General features: G+C 45.5%; 1 protein-coding gene across 1 annotated transcript in view; it reads left to right on the forward strand.

Annotated features, from left to right (window-relative positions):
- The first annotated feature begins 657 nt into the window (after positions 1-657).
- Positions 658-13,748, forward strand: part of LOC134101621 (ankyrin repeat and MYND domain-containing protein 1-like) — a 21,751-nt gene continuing 8,660 nt past the window's right edge. The window contains exons 1-10 of the mRNA XM_062555325.1: positions 658-898; positions 1,086-1,232; positions 1,394-1,893; positions 2,014-2,230; positions 3,265-3,444; positions 4,283-5,412; positions 6,250-6,421; positions 6,723-6,863; positions 7,759-7,899; positions 8,467-8,574. Of these exons, the coding sequence (XP_062411309.1) occupies positions 716-898; positions 1,086-1,232; positions 1,394-1,893; positions 2,014-2,230; positions 3,265-3,444; positions 4,283-5,412; positions 6,250-6,421; positions 6,723-6,863; positions 7,759-7,899; positions 8,467-8,574 (2,919 nt within the window). The 5' untranslated portion in view covers positions 658-715. The remainder of the gene's footprint in view (positions 899-1,085; positions 1,233-1,393; positions 1,894-2,013; positions 2,231-3,264; positions 3,445-4,282; positions 5,413-6,249; positions 6,422-6,722; positions 6,864-7,758; positions 7,900-8,466; positions 8,575-13,748) is intronic.

Consider the following 13,748-nt stretch of genomic DNA (forward strand, 5'->3'; position numbering starts at 1 on the left):
GAGGACAATGCGATTATCAGTCGCTCTTGAATACAGAATAGGTCTGGCTGTCGGCTGTTGACCGCAACAGGTAGGCTACAATAGAGGAGGTTTACCTGATTAACATGCATGAAAACAGAAAGTGTTTGGCCAATGGAGCCATGTAATCTAAGTGCACTAGCCTCGCACTCCGCAAACAGAGAGAATAATCAGCCCAAAACAAAACAAACAAAAATAAATATAGGCCTATGTAGGCCAATACTAACACAAGGTCAGCCCCCTGCTACTTGAATTCAATGCTCAAGATGTAGGCTACCGTGGCTACGGTCTTCATGAGCGTCTCCTGTGTCGACCAGCAACGTGAAATTCAAGATTTTATTTTTCAGTCAGTGGATCCACGTTGGTGGAATGAGTTGCCCAGCACTCTCCGTTCCTTATCGCTATTCTCCCTACCGAGTCTGACCAACTTTTGGGATTTGTTTACTGTTCATTTATAGTATTGTTACCAAAGATCCTTCATTATTCTCCTCTTTAACCCTCGGTTGTTAGCCTACTTCTTCCCTGTTTCCTCTGCTCGAGTCGAGTGATGATAAGTTGAACTGAAAGGCGGTGGGGGGGCGCCGTTGTCAAGGTAACGTATGAAGGTAACAAACAGACCTGCTTGAAATGATGGTGCTGGAGCCCGGAACTTTACTGCAGGTAGAAATGGAGACTTCCCAAAGTGGATAATTCAACAATGTCCAGCTCAGTCAGTCATCTACATGTGCCGTTTCCGATCGGTTACATCTACAGTACTGAGCCGGACAGTGGTAGAAACGGGTTTGGTGTCCAAGAGTGGCCAGATGGGTCGAGGTACGAGGGAGAGTTTAAGAATGACTTGAAACACGGAGTGGGTGTTTACTCTTGGCCTAATGGAGAGGTAGGTGAAAACTAGCCTACATATCCTGGCTATCGGTATAGCGGGTATACACATTGTATTTTGTTATGAATTATCTTCAAATGTACGTCTACGTCTTGTCTCCTAGACCTACAAGACAACCTTTGAAGCCTGAAGCTCAAGCTACCGATAGGTTGTCGTTAAAACATTGAAAACATGTTGTCTTTAGATCTATAAAGGTTCCTTCTACAAAGACTATCGCCATGGTAAGGGCACCTATACCTGGCCTGACGGCTCCAAGTTCTCTGGGAAATTTTATTTGAATCGGAAAGAGGGTTATGGCGTCCAGCTCTTACCAGACAGCTCATTCTTCAAGGTAATCAGCTTTTACCTGGTCCAGTCCTTTCATGATATGCCCACAAATATAGCTTGACAAAAATGAGGTTCATATGTAGCCTAGAATATTAGTCTGCATTTGGTGGTTGATATGCTATGTTTCCCATGACTGCATCTAAGTGTTTAAATGTGTCTGTTTAGGGGCTCTATCACGCAGATGAGCGTTTCGGACCAGGTGTGCTCACCTATGCGGATGGCCGGCAGGACGCAGGGCTTTGGCATCGCTGTCGGCTGCTCAGCCTCTGCACCACGCTGAAGGACGCCTTCAGCCTCAGGTCCCTCCCAGACTTCCAGTCCCAACAGAGTCGGGTGCGGACGGGCAGTAGACTCCAGGGGGACCCCCAGACCCTGCATCCAGAGCCCCCCAAATCATCCACGGTGTGCAAGGACCCGCTGGTGTTCTCGCCAGAGGAGATGCTGAAGGACGAGCGCTTCATTCTGCCCCCCGACACTCTCCGCTACGCCACTGACCCCGACCACCTGCCCCTGCCCCCACGCCTCAGGAGGCAGCTGGATGAGCTCTTCTTCAGCAGCAGCAGGCCGGAGGTTCCCGCACACACACAGGTGTACACTCACACATATGGGAATACCAGCTGTCTGCCACTACAGGAACGCATGCAGGAGCACATCAACAGACACAGGTCAGGCACACACACACACACACACACACACACACACACACACACACACACACACGTGTATACGTATGGCTGGGTTATTGACCGAGATGTGACTGTGTGTGTGCGTCGTGTGTCCTGCAGGTTTGAAGTGGAAGATGTTGACTGGGACGTAGGGGCAGTCTTGTCCATGCGCAGAGAGGTGTTTGGCCCTAAGGGGCCCCTGGAGCTGGGCTCGGAGCGGCTCATTAAGGAGGCGGCGCGGGGGGATCCCCAGACTGTTTACCACATTCTCAGGGACGGAAAGATCCACCCTGATGTGGGGGACGCACAAGGCCACACTCCTCTTCTTGCTGCTACGGTAACGCCATGGTGATGCCAGAGCCTCACAGCTGCTCTTAGCTCTAGTTCTAGTAACTCTCATGGTTTCTGTGTAACCTTAGTGATTTCAGTTGTTATAGTAACACCTATGGTAGCACTTTATGGTCACACAGATCTATTTACCGGTACCCTTAAAAACACCACATTGGTGAAGACATAGGATATGACCTCAATCAGACATAGGAAATGACATCATTCATTTCTATTCATGAATTCATGACATAATTCTAAGGTGAACCATCTGAGCTGTACTATCCACCTCATTTGCATTCATGGAAATTCAGCCAGAGAAAATATTAACGTGTGGGAGTCTCAGATGGGAACACTTGTTCCTAAGGATTCACTTCAGGTACTGTAGAAGGTATCACCAGACTGGCAGGTGTTTCCCTTCCGGTCGGGGTTGCTGGGATGTGATATATGGGTTTAGGGTGTTGCTGGGATGTGATATATGGGTTTAGGGTGTTGCTGGGATGTGATATATGGGTTTAGGGTGTTGCTGGGATGTGATATGTGGGTTTAGGGGGTTGCTGGGATGTGATATATGGGTTTAGGGGGTTGCTGGGATGTGATATATGGGTTTAGGGTGTTGCTGGGATGTGATATGTGGGTTTAGGGGGTTGCTGGGATGTGATATATGGGTTTAGGGTGTTGCTGGGATGTGATATATGGGTTTAGGGTGTTGCTGGGATGTGATATATGGGTTTAGGGGGTTGCTGGGAGGGTGATGAAGGTGGAGCCTGTGTGTGAGTCCTGCAGGTGAAGCTTGTGTGTGTGTCCCGCAAGTGAGGCCTCTGTGTGTGTGTCACACAGGCGAAGCTTGTGTGTGTGTTTCCCACAGGTGAAGCCTGTGTGTGTATTTCCCACAGGTGAAGCTTGTGTGTGTGTGTGTCCCACAGGTGAAGCTTGTGTGTGTGTGTCCCACAGGTGAAGCTTGTGTGTGTGTGTCCCACAGGTGAAGCTAGTGTGTGTGTGTTTCCCACAGGTGAAGCTAGTGTGTGTGTGTGTGTCCCGCAGGTGAACTGCCATAATGAGGTGATCAACATGCTCCTGGACAGCGGTGCCAACGTGAACAAGCTGAACGCAGAGGGCATGTCGGCGCTGGCCGTGTGCCACGTGCTCTACTACCCCGCCAGCTCACTCCACACCACCGTGGCGGAGCTCACGCTCCACAGAGACTCGCCTCACTCACTTACCGTAATGTGCCTGCCTGTGTGTGTGTGTGTGTGTGTGTGTGTGTGTGTGCCACGTGCTCTACTACCCCGCCAGCTCACTCCACACCACCGTGGCGGAGCTCACGCTCCACAGAGACTCGCCCACGCCACAGGTCACTCACTTACCGTAATGTGCCTGCCTGTGTGTGTGTGTGTGTGTGTGTGTGTGTGTGTGCCACGTGCTCTACTACCCCGCCAGCTCACTCCACGCCACAGTGGCGGAGCTCACGCTCCACAGAGACTCGCCCACGCCACAGGTCACTCACTTACTTAAATGTGTGTGTGTGTGTGTGTGAGAGAGAGAGATTGGTGTGTGTGTGTGTGTGTGTGTGTGTGTGTGTGTGTGTGTGTGTGTGTGTGTGTGTGTGTGCCACGTGCTCTACTACCCCGCCAGCTCACTCCACACCACCGTGGCGGAGCTCACGCTCCACAGAGACTCGCCCACGCCACAGGTCACTCACTTACCGTAATGTGCCTGCCTGTGTGTGTGTGTGTGTGTGTGTGTGTGTGTGTGTGAGAGATTGGTCTGTGTGTGTGTGTGTGTGTGTGTGTGTGTGTGTGTGTGTGTGTGTGAGAGAGAGATTGGTGTGTGTGTGTGTGTGTGTGTGTGTGTGTGTGTGTGTGTGTGTGTGTGTGTGTGTGTGTGTGTGTGTGAGAGAGAGATTGGTGTGTGTTTGTGAGAGAGATTGGTCTGTGTGTGAGAGAGATTGGTCTGTGTGTGTGTGTGTGTGTGTGTGTGTGTGTGTGTGTGTGTGTGTGTGTGTGTGTGTGTGTTTGCTGCTGATGATGGCCTGATGAAACCTGCATTATTTGATTCTCAGGGGTCAGTGCCGAAGTCTCCACAAGCTGATGAGCAAGAAGATGGGGCTAGTAAAAGCTCAACCAGCCCTGTCCCTCAGAAGACTGTGTCACCTGATCAGAGTCATTCAGCCAATGAGGAGGCAGCAGCCCCAGGGCCCACACAGGCTGACCAGGGTGAAGCTCCACCCCTCAGTTCACCAGAAACGGGGGAGGTATCAGAAGGGGAGGTACTTATGAATAAGAATCTCAAAGTTCAGTGCGAATATTCAGAGAATGAGGGACTTGGGAATGAACAGAGGGAAGAGCCTGAACAGGAAGCATCTGACTCTGAGGGTCATCCGAGGGAGGAGTCTAAACAGGAAACATCTGACATTGCGGGGCCTCAGAGGGCGGAGCTTAAACAGGAAACATCTGACACTGAGGGACTCCAAGGGGAGGAGTCTAAACAGGAAACATGTGACATTGAGGGGCCTCAAGGGAAGGAGTCTAAACAGCAAACATCTGACATTGAGGAACCTCAAGGGGAGGAGTCTAAACAGCAAACATCTGACATTGAGGAACCTAAAGGGGAGGAGTCTAAACAGCAAACATCTGACATTGAGGAACCTAAAGGGGAGGAGTCTAAACAAGAAACATCTGACATTGAGGGGCCTCAAGGGGAGGAGTCTAAACAGGAAACATCTGGCATTGAGGAACCTCAAGGGGAGGAGTCTAAACAGCAAACATCTTACATTGAGAAACCTCAAGGGGAGGAGTCTATAGATAAGGGGTCTGATGGGGAGAAGTGTGTAAAATTTACTGTAAATGAAGCATCAGAGAAGGAGGGGCCTCTAAGTGAAGCATCGGAGAGGAAGGAGCTTATAAATGAGTCTGAGACAGGGGAGCCTCTGACTGAAAAGTCCGCCACGATTGGTCTGGGCGAGGAGCCAGCACTGTCCAATGGAGGCACTGCAGGCGGTCATGTGACCTTTGACCCTCAAAGCCCTGAGCAGCGTGTGGCCAGTGACTCTGTGGCATCACTGGCCAGCTTCCAGATTGCCGTATCAAGGGAGGCGCTGGACCAGGCTGCAGAGGCCCTGTGCCATTCAGGGCTGCTGCCAGCAGAGGGCACTCAGGAGACCGTCCACAAGATTGCCCTCGCCAAAACGCAGTGAGTCTGAGAGGGGGTCAGAGCAGACACTAGCACAGCTGGAGGCACAGTAGAGTAAACAAACCAGACACTAGCACAGCTGGAGGTACAGTAGGGTAAACAAACCAGACACAAGCACAGCTGGACAGAGAGTAAATAAACCGGCCATTAGCACAGCTGGACATACAGCAAGGCAAACAAATGAGCCAGTAACACAGCTGGACAGAGAGTAAATAAACCAGACACTAGCACAACTGCACATACAGTAGCACAGCACAGTATCACAGTTGGATAGCTGTTTGTTTGATGTTGATGCAGTGGCATTCTTCATAGTGTGATGTGTTTGGTTGACGCTGGGGCACTCTTCATAGTGGGGTTTCTTTGATGTTGATGCAGGGGCATTCTACCCTGGAAATCCTGAATTCTTGCGAGAGCACAATTTGAATTGTGTCTGCAAGATACTCTGGCAATGAGCAATGATGCACGCTACTATTAGCCCAGGCATCGGGGGAAACCAATCACATCGGTGTATGGGCCAAAGGCGACGTAAACTGATGACGACAGTGCTGCAACATTCAAAGTCAGTAGACTTTGGTCATAGTGTTATCCAATTGCGTCGAAGTCCAGAATCCGTCAGGGTAAACATTGGTCATAGTGTTATCCAATTGCGTGCAGTGACAGATTTTCAAATGCATGCTTGGTGCCGCCCCTCGCGTTGGGCCATTACATTATTGGTGTAATTGGTACTTGGTTATGGTTATAGTTATAGTTATTTAGCAGACTTAATCTGAAAGATTGGTTGGTGTTGCTGGCTGGTGACTGGTGCGGTGGTCGGCTGCTCTGATTGGCTGTTGCTAGGCGCAGTGAGCGGTGGGCCACTCTGCGGCTGCTGCTGTCCAGGGGGGCGGATCCCAACGCCTCGCGGGTGCCCATGCCCGTCCTCTTCCTGGCCATCAAGGCAGAGCACACACACGCCGTGCAGCTGCTGCTGGAGGCAGGAGCACGCACAGACATCTGCCTGCCCCCTGAGGTACACACACACACACACACACACACACACACAATGTGATATAATAATAATAATAATAATGATATTAATTCTTTCTGCTCTTCTCTTGCTCCTGTTCACCCATTCTCTACCCCCTCCACTCCTCTCCCCCACCCCTCTTCCCCTCCTATCTACTACCTTCCATCCTCCACTATTCCCCCTCTCCCTCCTATTCTTTTGTAATCCTCTACTCCTCCTCTACTCCTCCCCTCCATCCTCCTCTACTCCTCCTCTACTCCTCCTCTACTCCTCCCCTCCATCCTCCTCTACTCCTCCTCTGTAGCTGAATGGTCTGTATCCGCTGCATGTGGCAGCTGGTCTCCCGGGAGACGAGGGTCCGCGGATCACTGAGCTGCTGCTGCATGCCGTGGCGGACCCTGACGTTCAGGCGCAGGACACACACGTGCTCTTTGAGCTGGACAAGGTCAGTGCTCACACACAGGACACACACGTGCTCTTTGAGCTGGACAAGGTCAGTGCTCACACACAGGACACACACGTGCTCTTTGAGCTGGACAGGGTCAGTGCTCACACACAGGACACACACGTGCTCTTTGAGCTGGACAATGTCAGTGCTCACACACAGGACACACACGTGCTCTTTGAGCTGGACAATGTCAGTGCTCACACACAGGACACACACGTGCTCTTTGAGCTGGACAAGGTCAGTGCTCACGCACAGGGCGGACCCTGACGTCCAGGCCTAGGACACACACGTGCTCTTTGAGCTGGACAAGGTCAGTGCTCACACACAGGACACACACGTGCTCTTTGAGCTGGACAAGGTCAGTGCTCACACACAGGACACACACGTGCTCTTTGAGCTGGACAAGGTCAGTGCTCACACACGGGGCAGTTCTTGAGTGCTATGGTTTATGGGTGCAGGTATACAGGTGGAGGTATATTTGCTGTTGGAATACTGTGCTGCCCAAACAAGAAAATGGAAACTGAGTTAGCTGCAAACTATCAAACGCACTTGTGTCTTACCTGAGGCCGACCCAGAGATAGTGCTGTTGGAGTTTATTTACCTCCGCCAAGGAGGTATATGTTTGCGAATGTCAGCGAATGTCAGGCATGACCCAAGGAAGAAACGATTAAATTTTGGGAGTGATCCGTAATTCCGTCGGGATTCCGGAGCCGTTTATGTGTTTCGCTTAGTGGTGTAATGGCATGGTACAGTATGGCCATGTGGTGGCAATCTGAATGATTTAGGTTCAAATGTATGACAACCTAGGAAGAACAATACAGGCGGAGGTCTGCGCTCTCGGAGTGCTTTTCTAGTTGTTCTGTTGTAATTGCTGTCTTTGTGCCCGGTTTAGAACACGCCTGATCCCCAGGGAGGATCTGGGCCCAGAGCTGGTGGCGTGTCTGGGGTGCCACCTCAGGGCCCGGGCACTGCCAGCGCAGACAGGGGACGCACGCCGCTCCACATCGCATGCCAGAGGCACCAGGACCACCAGGTCACTCATCTGTTGTTTTCGTTGCTGCTGTTGTAGTGTGTGTGTGTGTGTGTGTGTGTGTGTATGTTTTAGAATACCATAGATGTGGTGTGTGTGTGTGTGTGTGTTTGTTTTAGAATGCTAGAGATGTGGAGTGTGTGTGTTTTTTTAATGTCAGATATATAGTGTGCGTGTGTGTGCGTTGTGTGTGTGTGTGTGTGTGTGTGTGTGTGTGATTGTGTTTTAGAATGATGCTAGGGATGTGGTGTGTGAGTATTTTTGAATGCCAGAGATGTGGTGTGTGTGTGTGTGTGTGTGTGTGTGTGTGTGTGTGTGTGTATGTTTTAGAATACCAGAGATGTGGTGTGTGTGTGTGTGTGTGTGTTTGTTTTAGAATGCTAGAGATGTGGAGTGTGTGTGTTTTTTTTAATGTCAGATATATAGTGTGCGTGTGTGTGCGTTGTGTGTGTGTGTGTGTGTGTGTGTGTGTGTGTGATTGTGTTTTAGAATGATGCTAGGGATGTGGTGTGTGAGTATTTTTGAATGCCAGAGATGTGGTGTGTGTGTGTGTGTGTGTGTTTTTTTTAGAATGCCAGAGATGCAGTGTGTGTTCTGCTGTCTCATAAAGCCAGCACTAGTCTGCTGTGGAGTGGACACTCTCCCCTCTCCCTGGCTATCGCCAGCGGCAACGACCTGGTATGTGACCTTAGCTCCCGTCTAACAGGCCTGAAGTGTGTACTGCTCTCTCAACAGAGGGGAACGTTCAAGATGAACACATTTTCCTTTAACTGTTCCACATTGTTAAACGGTAACATTTTGTCCAGCCTCCCTGTTCATTTGTGGATAACTAATCCTAACAATAAGCATAAATCTAACCATGTTTTTATAGCAGAAACCAACGCATGCCAGTGTTTTTTACGAGGTGCTGTTCGCAGGATGCGTAGCCATATATAAACTGAAGGAGGCCGCACGCTCTTTTTCCGATGCCAGTAATGTATTAAATAAAGTGATTTTTAAATAAACTAGAAATGCAATTCCAAGGAATTACCAGTGCATGAAAATGCAAAAATAGATAGATAATGTAGATATGGTTACTAAGGTGTAGCTAGGGTAAACATGGTGGTTGCATAGTTTACAGAGAGTTGATAGTGTGAAGGTAGACAGTTAAAAGATGAAACATTCCAGTTCTAACTTAACTAATGATTTCTATTCATGTTAAAATGTTGATTAGTTAACTTAACTAATGATTTCTAGCAGTTACGTTAAAAATGCTAATAATGTTAGCAATGCTAACTTTATTAACAATGCTAACCAGGTTGATTAGCTAACTTAACCGATGATTTCTAGCAGTAATGCTAAAAATGCTAACTATGCTAACAATGCTAACTTTATTAACAATGCTAACCAGGTTGATTAGCTAACTTAGTTGATGATTTCTAACAGTTATGCTAAAATGCTAATTATGCTAACAATGTTAACTATGCTAATCATGCTAACTAGCTAACTTGCTAGTGAGGACTTTTATTTTGAAACATTTGTTGCTAGGGTATCCATGGTGGCCACTATCTGGAAACAAGAAGTTACTGCAGTATAATCATGTTGGTTGCTATGGAAACGGTCATAAACACTTAATTTTAATGGTTGCTATGTTGGTTGCTAGGTACATGGAGGTTTCATGTAGTTGACTGGAGGCATAGTGGATGATAACTGACAGTTGGAATGGTTGAACAGTTCAATAGTTGAGTAGTTTCAATGGTTAAATTATTTAATAGTGTATTATTGCAGTGAGGACTTTTATTTTGAAACAGTTGTGGACAGAGGAAACAGTTAACAGGATATGTAGTCTTCAGAGAGACTGTATGCTTAAAGCCAGAGAAACTGACAGTTGGTGCCCAGGTGGCCGGCCACCTGGCGTAAGATTCTAATTGCTGCCGTGATGTCATAATGAGCAATGTTAAGTCTATGGGGGAAATTGTAATAGTTTTTTACTAATAGTTTAAAAAGTTGAAAAGTTACAAAGTTGAAAAATACATTGCCCACATCGCGTAAGTAAGACCTACGCGACATAGTTTGAATGGAGTTTCTACGTGAAGCGGTTGAAGCTGAATTGTGTGCGTTAGAAGAATAACTAGAAATGCAATTCCAAGGAATTACCAGTGCATGAAAATGCAAAAATAGATAGATAATGTAGATATGGTTACTAAGGTGTAGCTAGGGTAAACATGGTGGTTGCATAGTTTACAGAGAGTTGATAGTGTGAAGGTAGACAGTTTAAAGATGAAACATTCCAGTTCTAACTTAACTAATGATTTCTATTCATGTTAAAATGTTGATTAGCTAACTTAGCTAATGATTTCTAGCAGTTACGCTAAAAATGCTTATTATGCTAGCAATGCTAACTTTACTAACAATGCTAACCAGGTTGATTAGCTAACTTAACCGATGATTTCTAGCAGTTATGCTAAAAATGCTAACTATGTTAACAATGCTAACTATGCTAACTAGCTAACTTGCTAGTGAGGACTTTTATTTTGAAACATTTGTTGCTAGGGTATCCATGGTGGCCACTATCAGGAAACAAGAAGTTACTGCAGTATAATCATGTTGGTTGCTATGGAAACGGTCATAAACGCTTAATTTTAATGGTTGCTATGTTGGTTGCTAGGTACATGGAGGTTTCATGTAGTTGACTGGAGGCATAGTGGATGATAACTGACAGTTGGAATGGTTGAACAGTTCAATAGTTGAGTAGTTTCAATGGTTAAATGATTTAATAGTGTATTATTGCAGTGAGGACCTTTATTTTGAAACAGTTGTGGACAGAGGAAGTAGTGAAACAGGATCTGTAGTCTTAATGAGATTGTATGCTTAAAGCCTGAGACAGAAGGTGCCTCTCATAGCGTTTACGCGTCCTCTCTCGCTCCTCACTGATCTACATAAAGAATGATGGAGCGGCAACAATGGGATAGTCTAGCCCTTCTTCTATCTTTCTTTATGTAGATCATTGAGGATCGAGGAGCGAGGGAGGACATATAAACGCTGCTTGAGAGGGACCCACAGTAAATACTTTAAAAGTTGTATGTAGATAGTCTAATTAATGTTGATAGATAGAATGTTTAATGGATGTTGATAGGCAGATTGTTTTATATTGATTGACAGTTTAATGGGTGGATGAGTGAATGGTCTGAAGAAGATGAATGGATAGAAGGTTGGATGGAATGTGCCTTATATTCTTGTTAAGAGAGACACTGATACAGCTCTCTGAGAGTAGTTGACACAGGTGTAATCAATTTAACTGGCTAGTCTTAAGAGAGCCAGAGTACTCTTAAAGCCTGAGACAGAGTAAATAATTTAAAAGTTGAATGTAGATAGTCTAATTAATGTTGATAGACAGAGAGTTTAATGGATGTTGATAGACAGATTGTTTAATAGATGTTGATAGACAGTTTAATGGGTGGATGAGTGAATGGTCTGAAGAAGATGAATGGATAGAATGTTGGATGGAATGTGCCTTATATTCTTGTAGAATGGAGAGACACAGCTCTCTACTGAGAGTAGTGGATACAGATACAGGTGTAATCAATTTAACTGGCTAGTCTTAAGAGAGCCAGCCTGAGACAGAGTAGATTGTTTAAAAGTTCAATGTAGAGCGTCTAATTGATGTTGTTGATAGGCAGACTGTTTAGAATGGGTGGATGAGTGAATGGTTTGAAGAAGATGAATGGATATAAAGTTGGATGGAATTAGGAGGACTTATTTTGATACTGTTGTGCACAGAGGATACAGGGGAACAGAATATGTAGTCTTCAGAGAGGAGCCTGAGAGAAACTGACAGTTGGTGCCCAGGTGGCTGACCAGCTGGGGTAACATTCTAATTGCTGCCGTGATGTCATAATGAGCAATGTTAAGTCTATGGGGGAAATGGTGATAGTTTTTAACTAATAGTTTAAAAAGTATAAAAGTTGCAAAGTTGAAAAATACAAAGCACATATGGCATAAGCAAGACCTACGCAACAAAGTTTGAATGAAGTTTCTACGTTAAACGGTTGAAGCTGAATTGCGAGCGTTAGAAGAAGAAGTTTAACTAGAAATGCAATTCCAAGGAATTACCAGTGCATGAAATGCAAAAATAGATAGATAATGTAGATATGGTTACTAAGGTGTAGCTAGGGTAAATATGGTGGTTGCATAGTTTACAGAGAGTTGATAGTGTGAAGGTAGACAGTTTAAAGCTGAAACATTTTGATTTGCTGATTTCTATTCATGTTAAAATGTTAACTATGGTAACAATGATAACCAGGTTGATTGGTTAACTTAGCTACTGATTTCATGCAGTAATGGTAAAAATGTTAACTATGCTAACTATGCTCACAGTGTTAACCAGGTTGATTAGCTAACTTAGCTAATGATTTCTAGCAGTTATGCTAAAAATGCTAACTATGCTAGCAATGCTAACTATGGTAACAATGCTAACTTAAACTAACAATGCTAACCAGGTTGATTAGCTAACTTAACTGATGATTTCTAGCAATAATGCTAAAAATGCTAACTATGCTAAAATTGCTAACAATGCTAACCAGGTTGATTAGCTAACTTAGTTAGATGTTTTTTGCAGTTATGCTAAAAATGCTAACTATGCTAACAATGTTAACTATGCTAACCATGCTAACTAGCTAACTTGCTAGTGAGGACTTTTATTTTGAAACATTTGTTGCTAGGGTATCCATGGTGGCCACTATCAGGAAGCAAGAAGTTACTGCAGCATAATCATGTTGGTTGCTATGGAAACGGTCATAAACGCTTAATTTTAATGGTTGGTATGTTGATTGCTAGGTACATGGAGGTTTCGTGTAGTTGACTGGAGGCATAGTTGATAACTGACAGTTGGAATGGTTGAACAGTTAAATAGTTGAGTAGTTACAATGGTTAAATGATTTAATAGTGTATTATTGCAGTGAGGACCTTTATTTTGAAACAGTTGTGGACAGAGGAAGTAGTGAAACAGAATCTGTAGTCTAAATGAGATTGTATGCTTAAAGCCTGAGACAGAAGGTGCCTCTCATATAGCGTTTACACGTCCTCTCTCGCTCCTCGATCCTCACTGATCTACATAAGGAATGATGGAGCGGCAACAATGGGATAGTCTAGCCCTTCTTCTATCTTTCTTTATGTAGATCATTGAGGATCGAGGAGCGAGGGAGGACATATAAACGCTGCTTGAGAGGCACCCACAGTAAATACTTTTAAAGTTGTATGTAGATAGTCTAATTAATGTTGATAGACAGAATGTTTAATGGATGTTGATAGGCAGATTGTTTAATAGATATTGATTGACAGTTTAATGGGTGGATGAGTGAATGGTCTGAAGAAGATGAATGGATAGAAGGTTGGATGGAATGTGCCTTATATTCTTGTTAAGAGAGACACTGATACAGCTCTCTGAGAGTAGTTGATACAGGTGTAATCAATTTAACTGGCTAGTCTTAAGAGAGAGTGTGCTTAAAGCCTGAGACAGAGTAAATCATTTAAAAGTTGAATGTAGATAGTCTAATTAATGTTGATAGACAGAGAGTTTAATGGATGTTGATAGGCAGATTGTTTAATAGATGTTGATAGACATTTTAATGGGTGGATGAGTGAATGGTCTGAAGAAGATGAATGGATAGAAAGTTGGATGGAATGTGCCTTATATTCTTGTAGACTGGAGAGACACAGCTCTCTACTGAGAGTAGTGGATACAGATACAGGTGTAATCAATTTAACTGGCTAGTCTTAAGAGAGCCAGTGTATGTAGCCTGAGAGAGAGAGAGAGAGAGCTGCTGCACCTGGACTGGCCACCTGGCGTAACATTCTAATTGCTGCCGTGATGT

The sequence above is a fragment of the Sardina pilchardus genome, chromosome 15, assembly GCF_963854185.1.
Source record: "Sardina pilchardus chromosome 15, fSarPil1.1, whole genome shotgun sequence".
NCBI classification, from domain to species: domain Eukaryota; kingdom Metazoa; phylum Chordata; class Actinopteri; order Clupeiformes; family Clupeidae; genus Sardina; species Sardina pilchardus.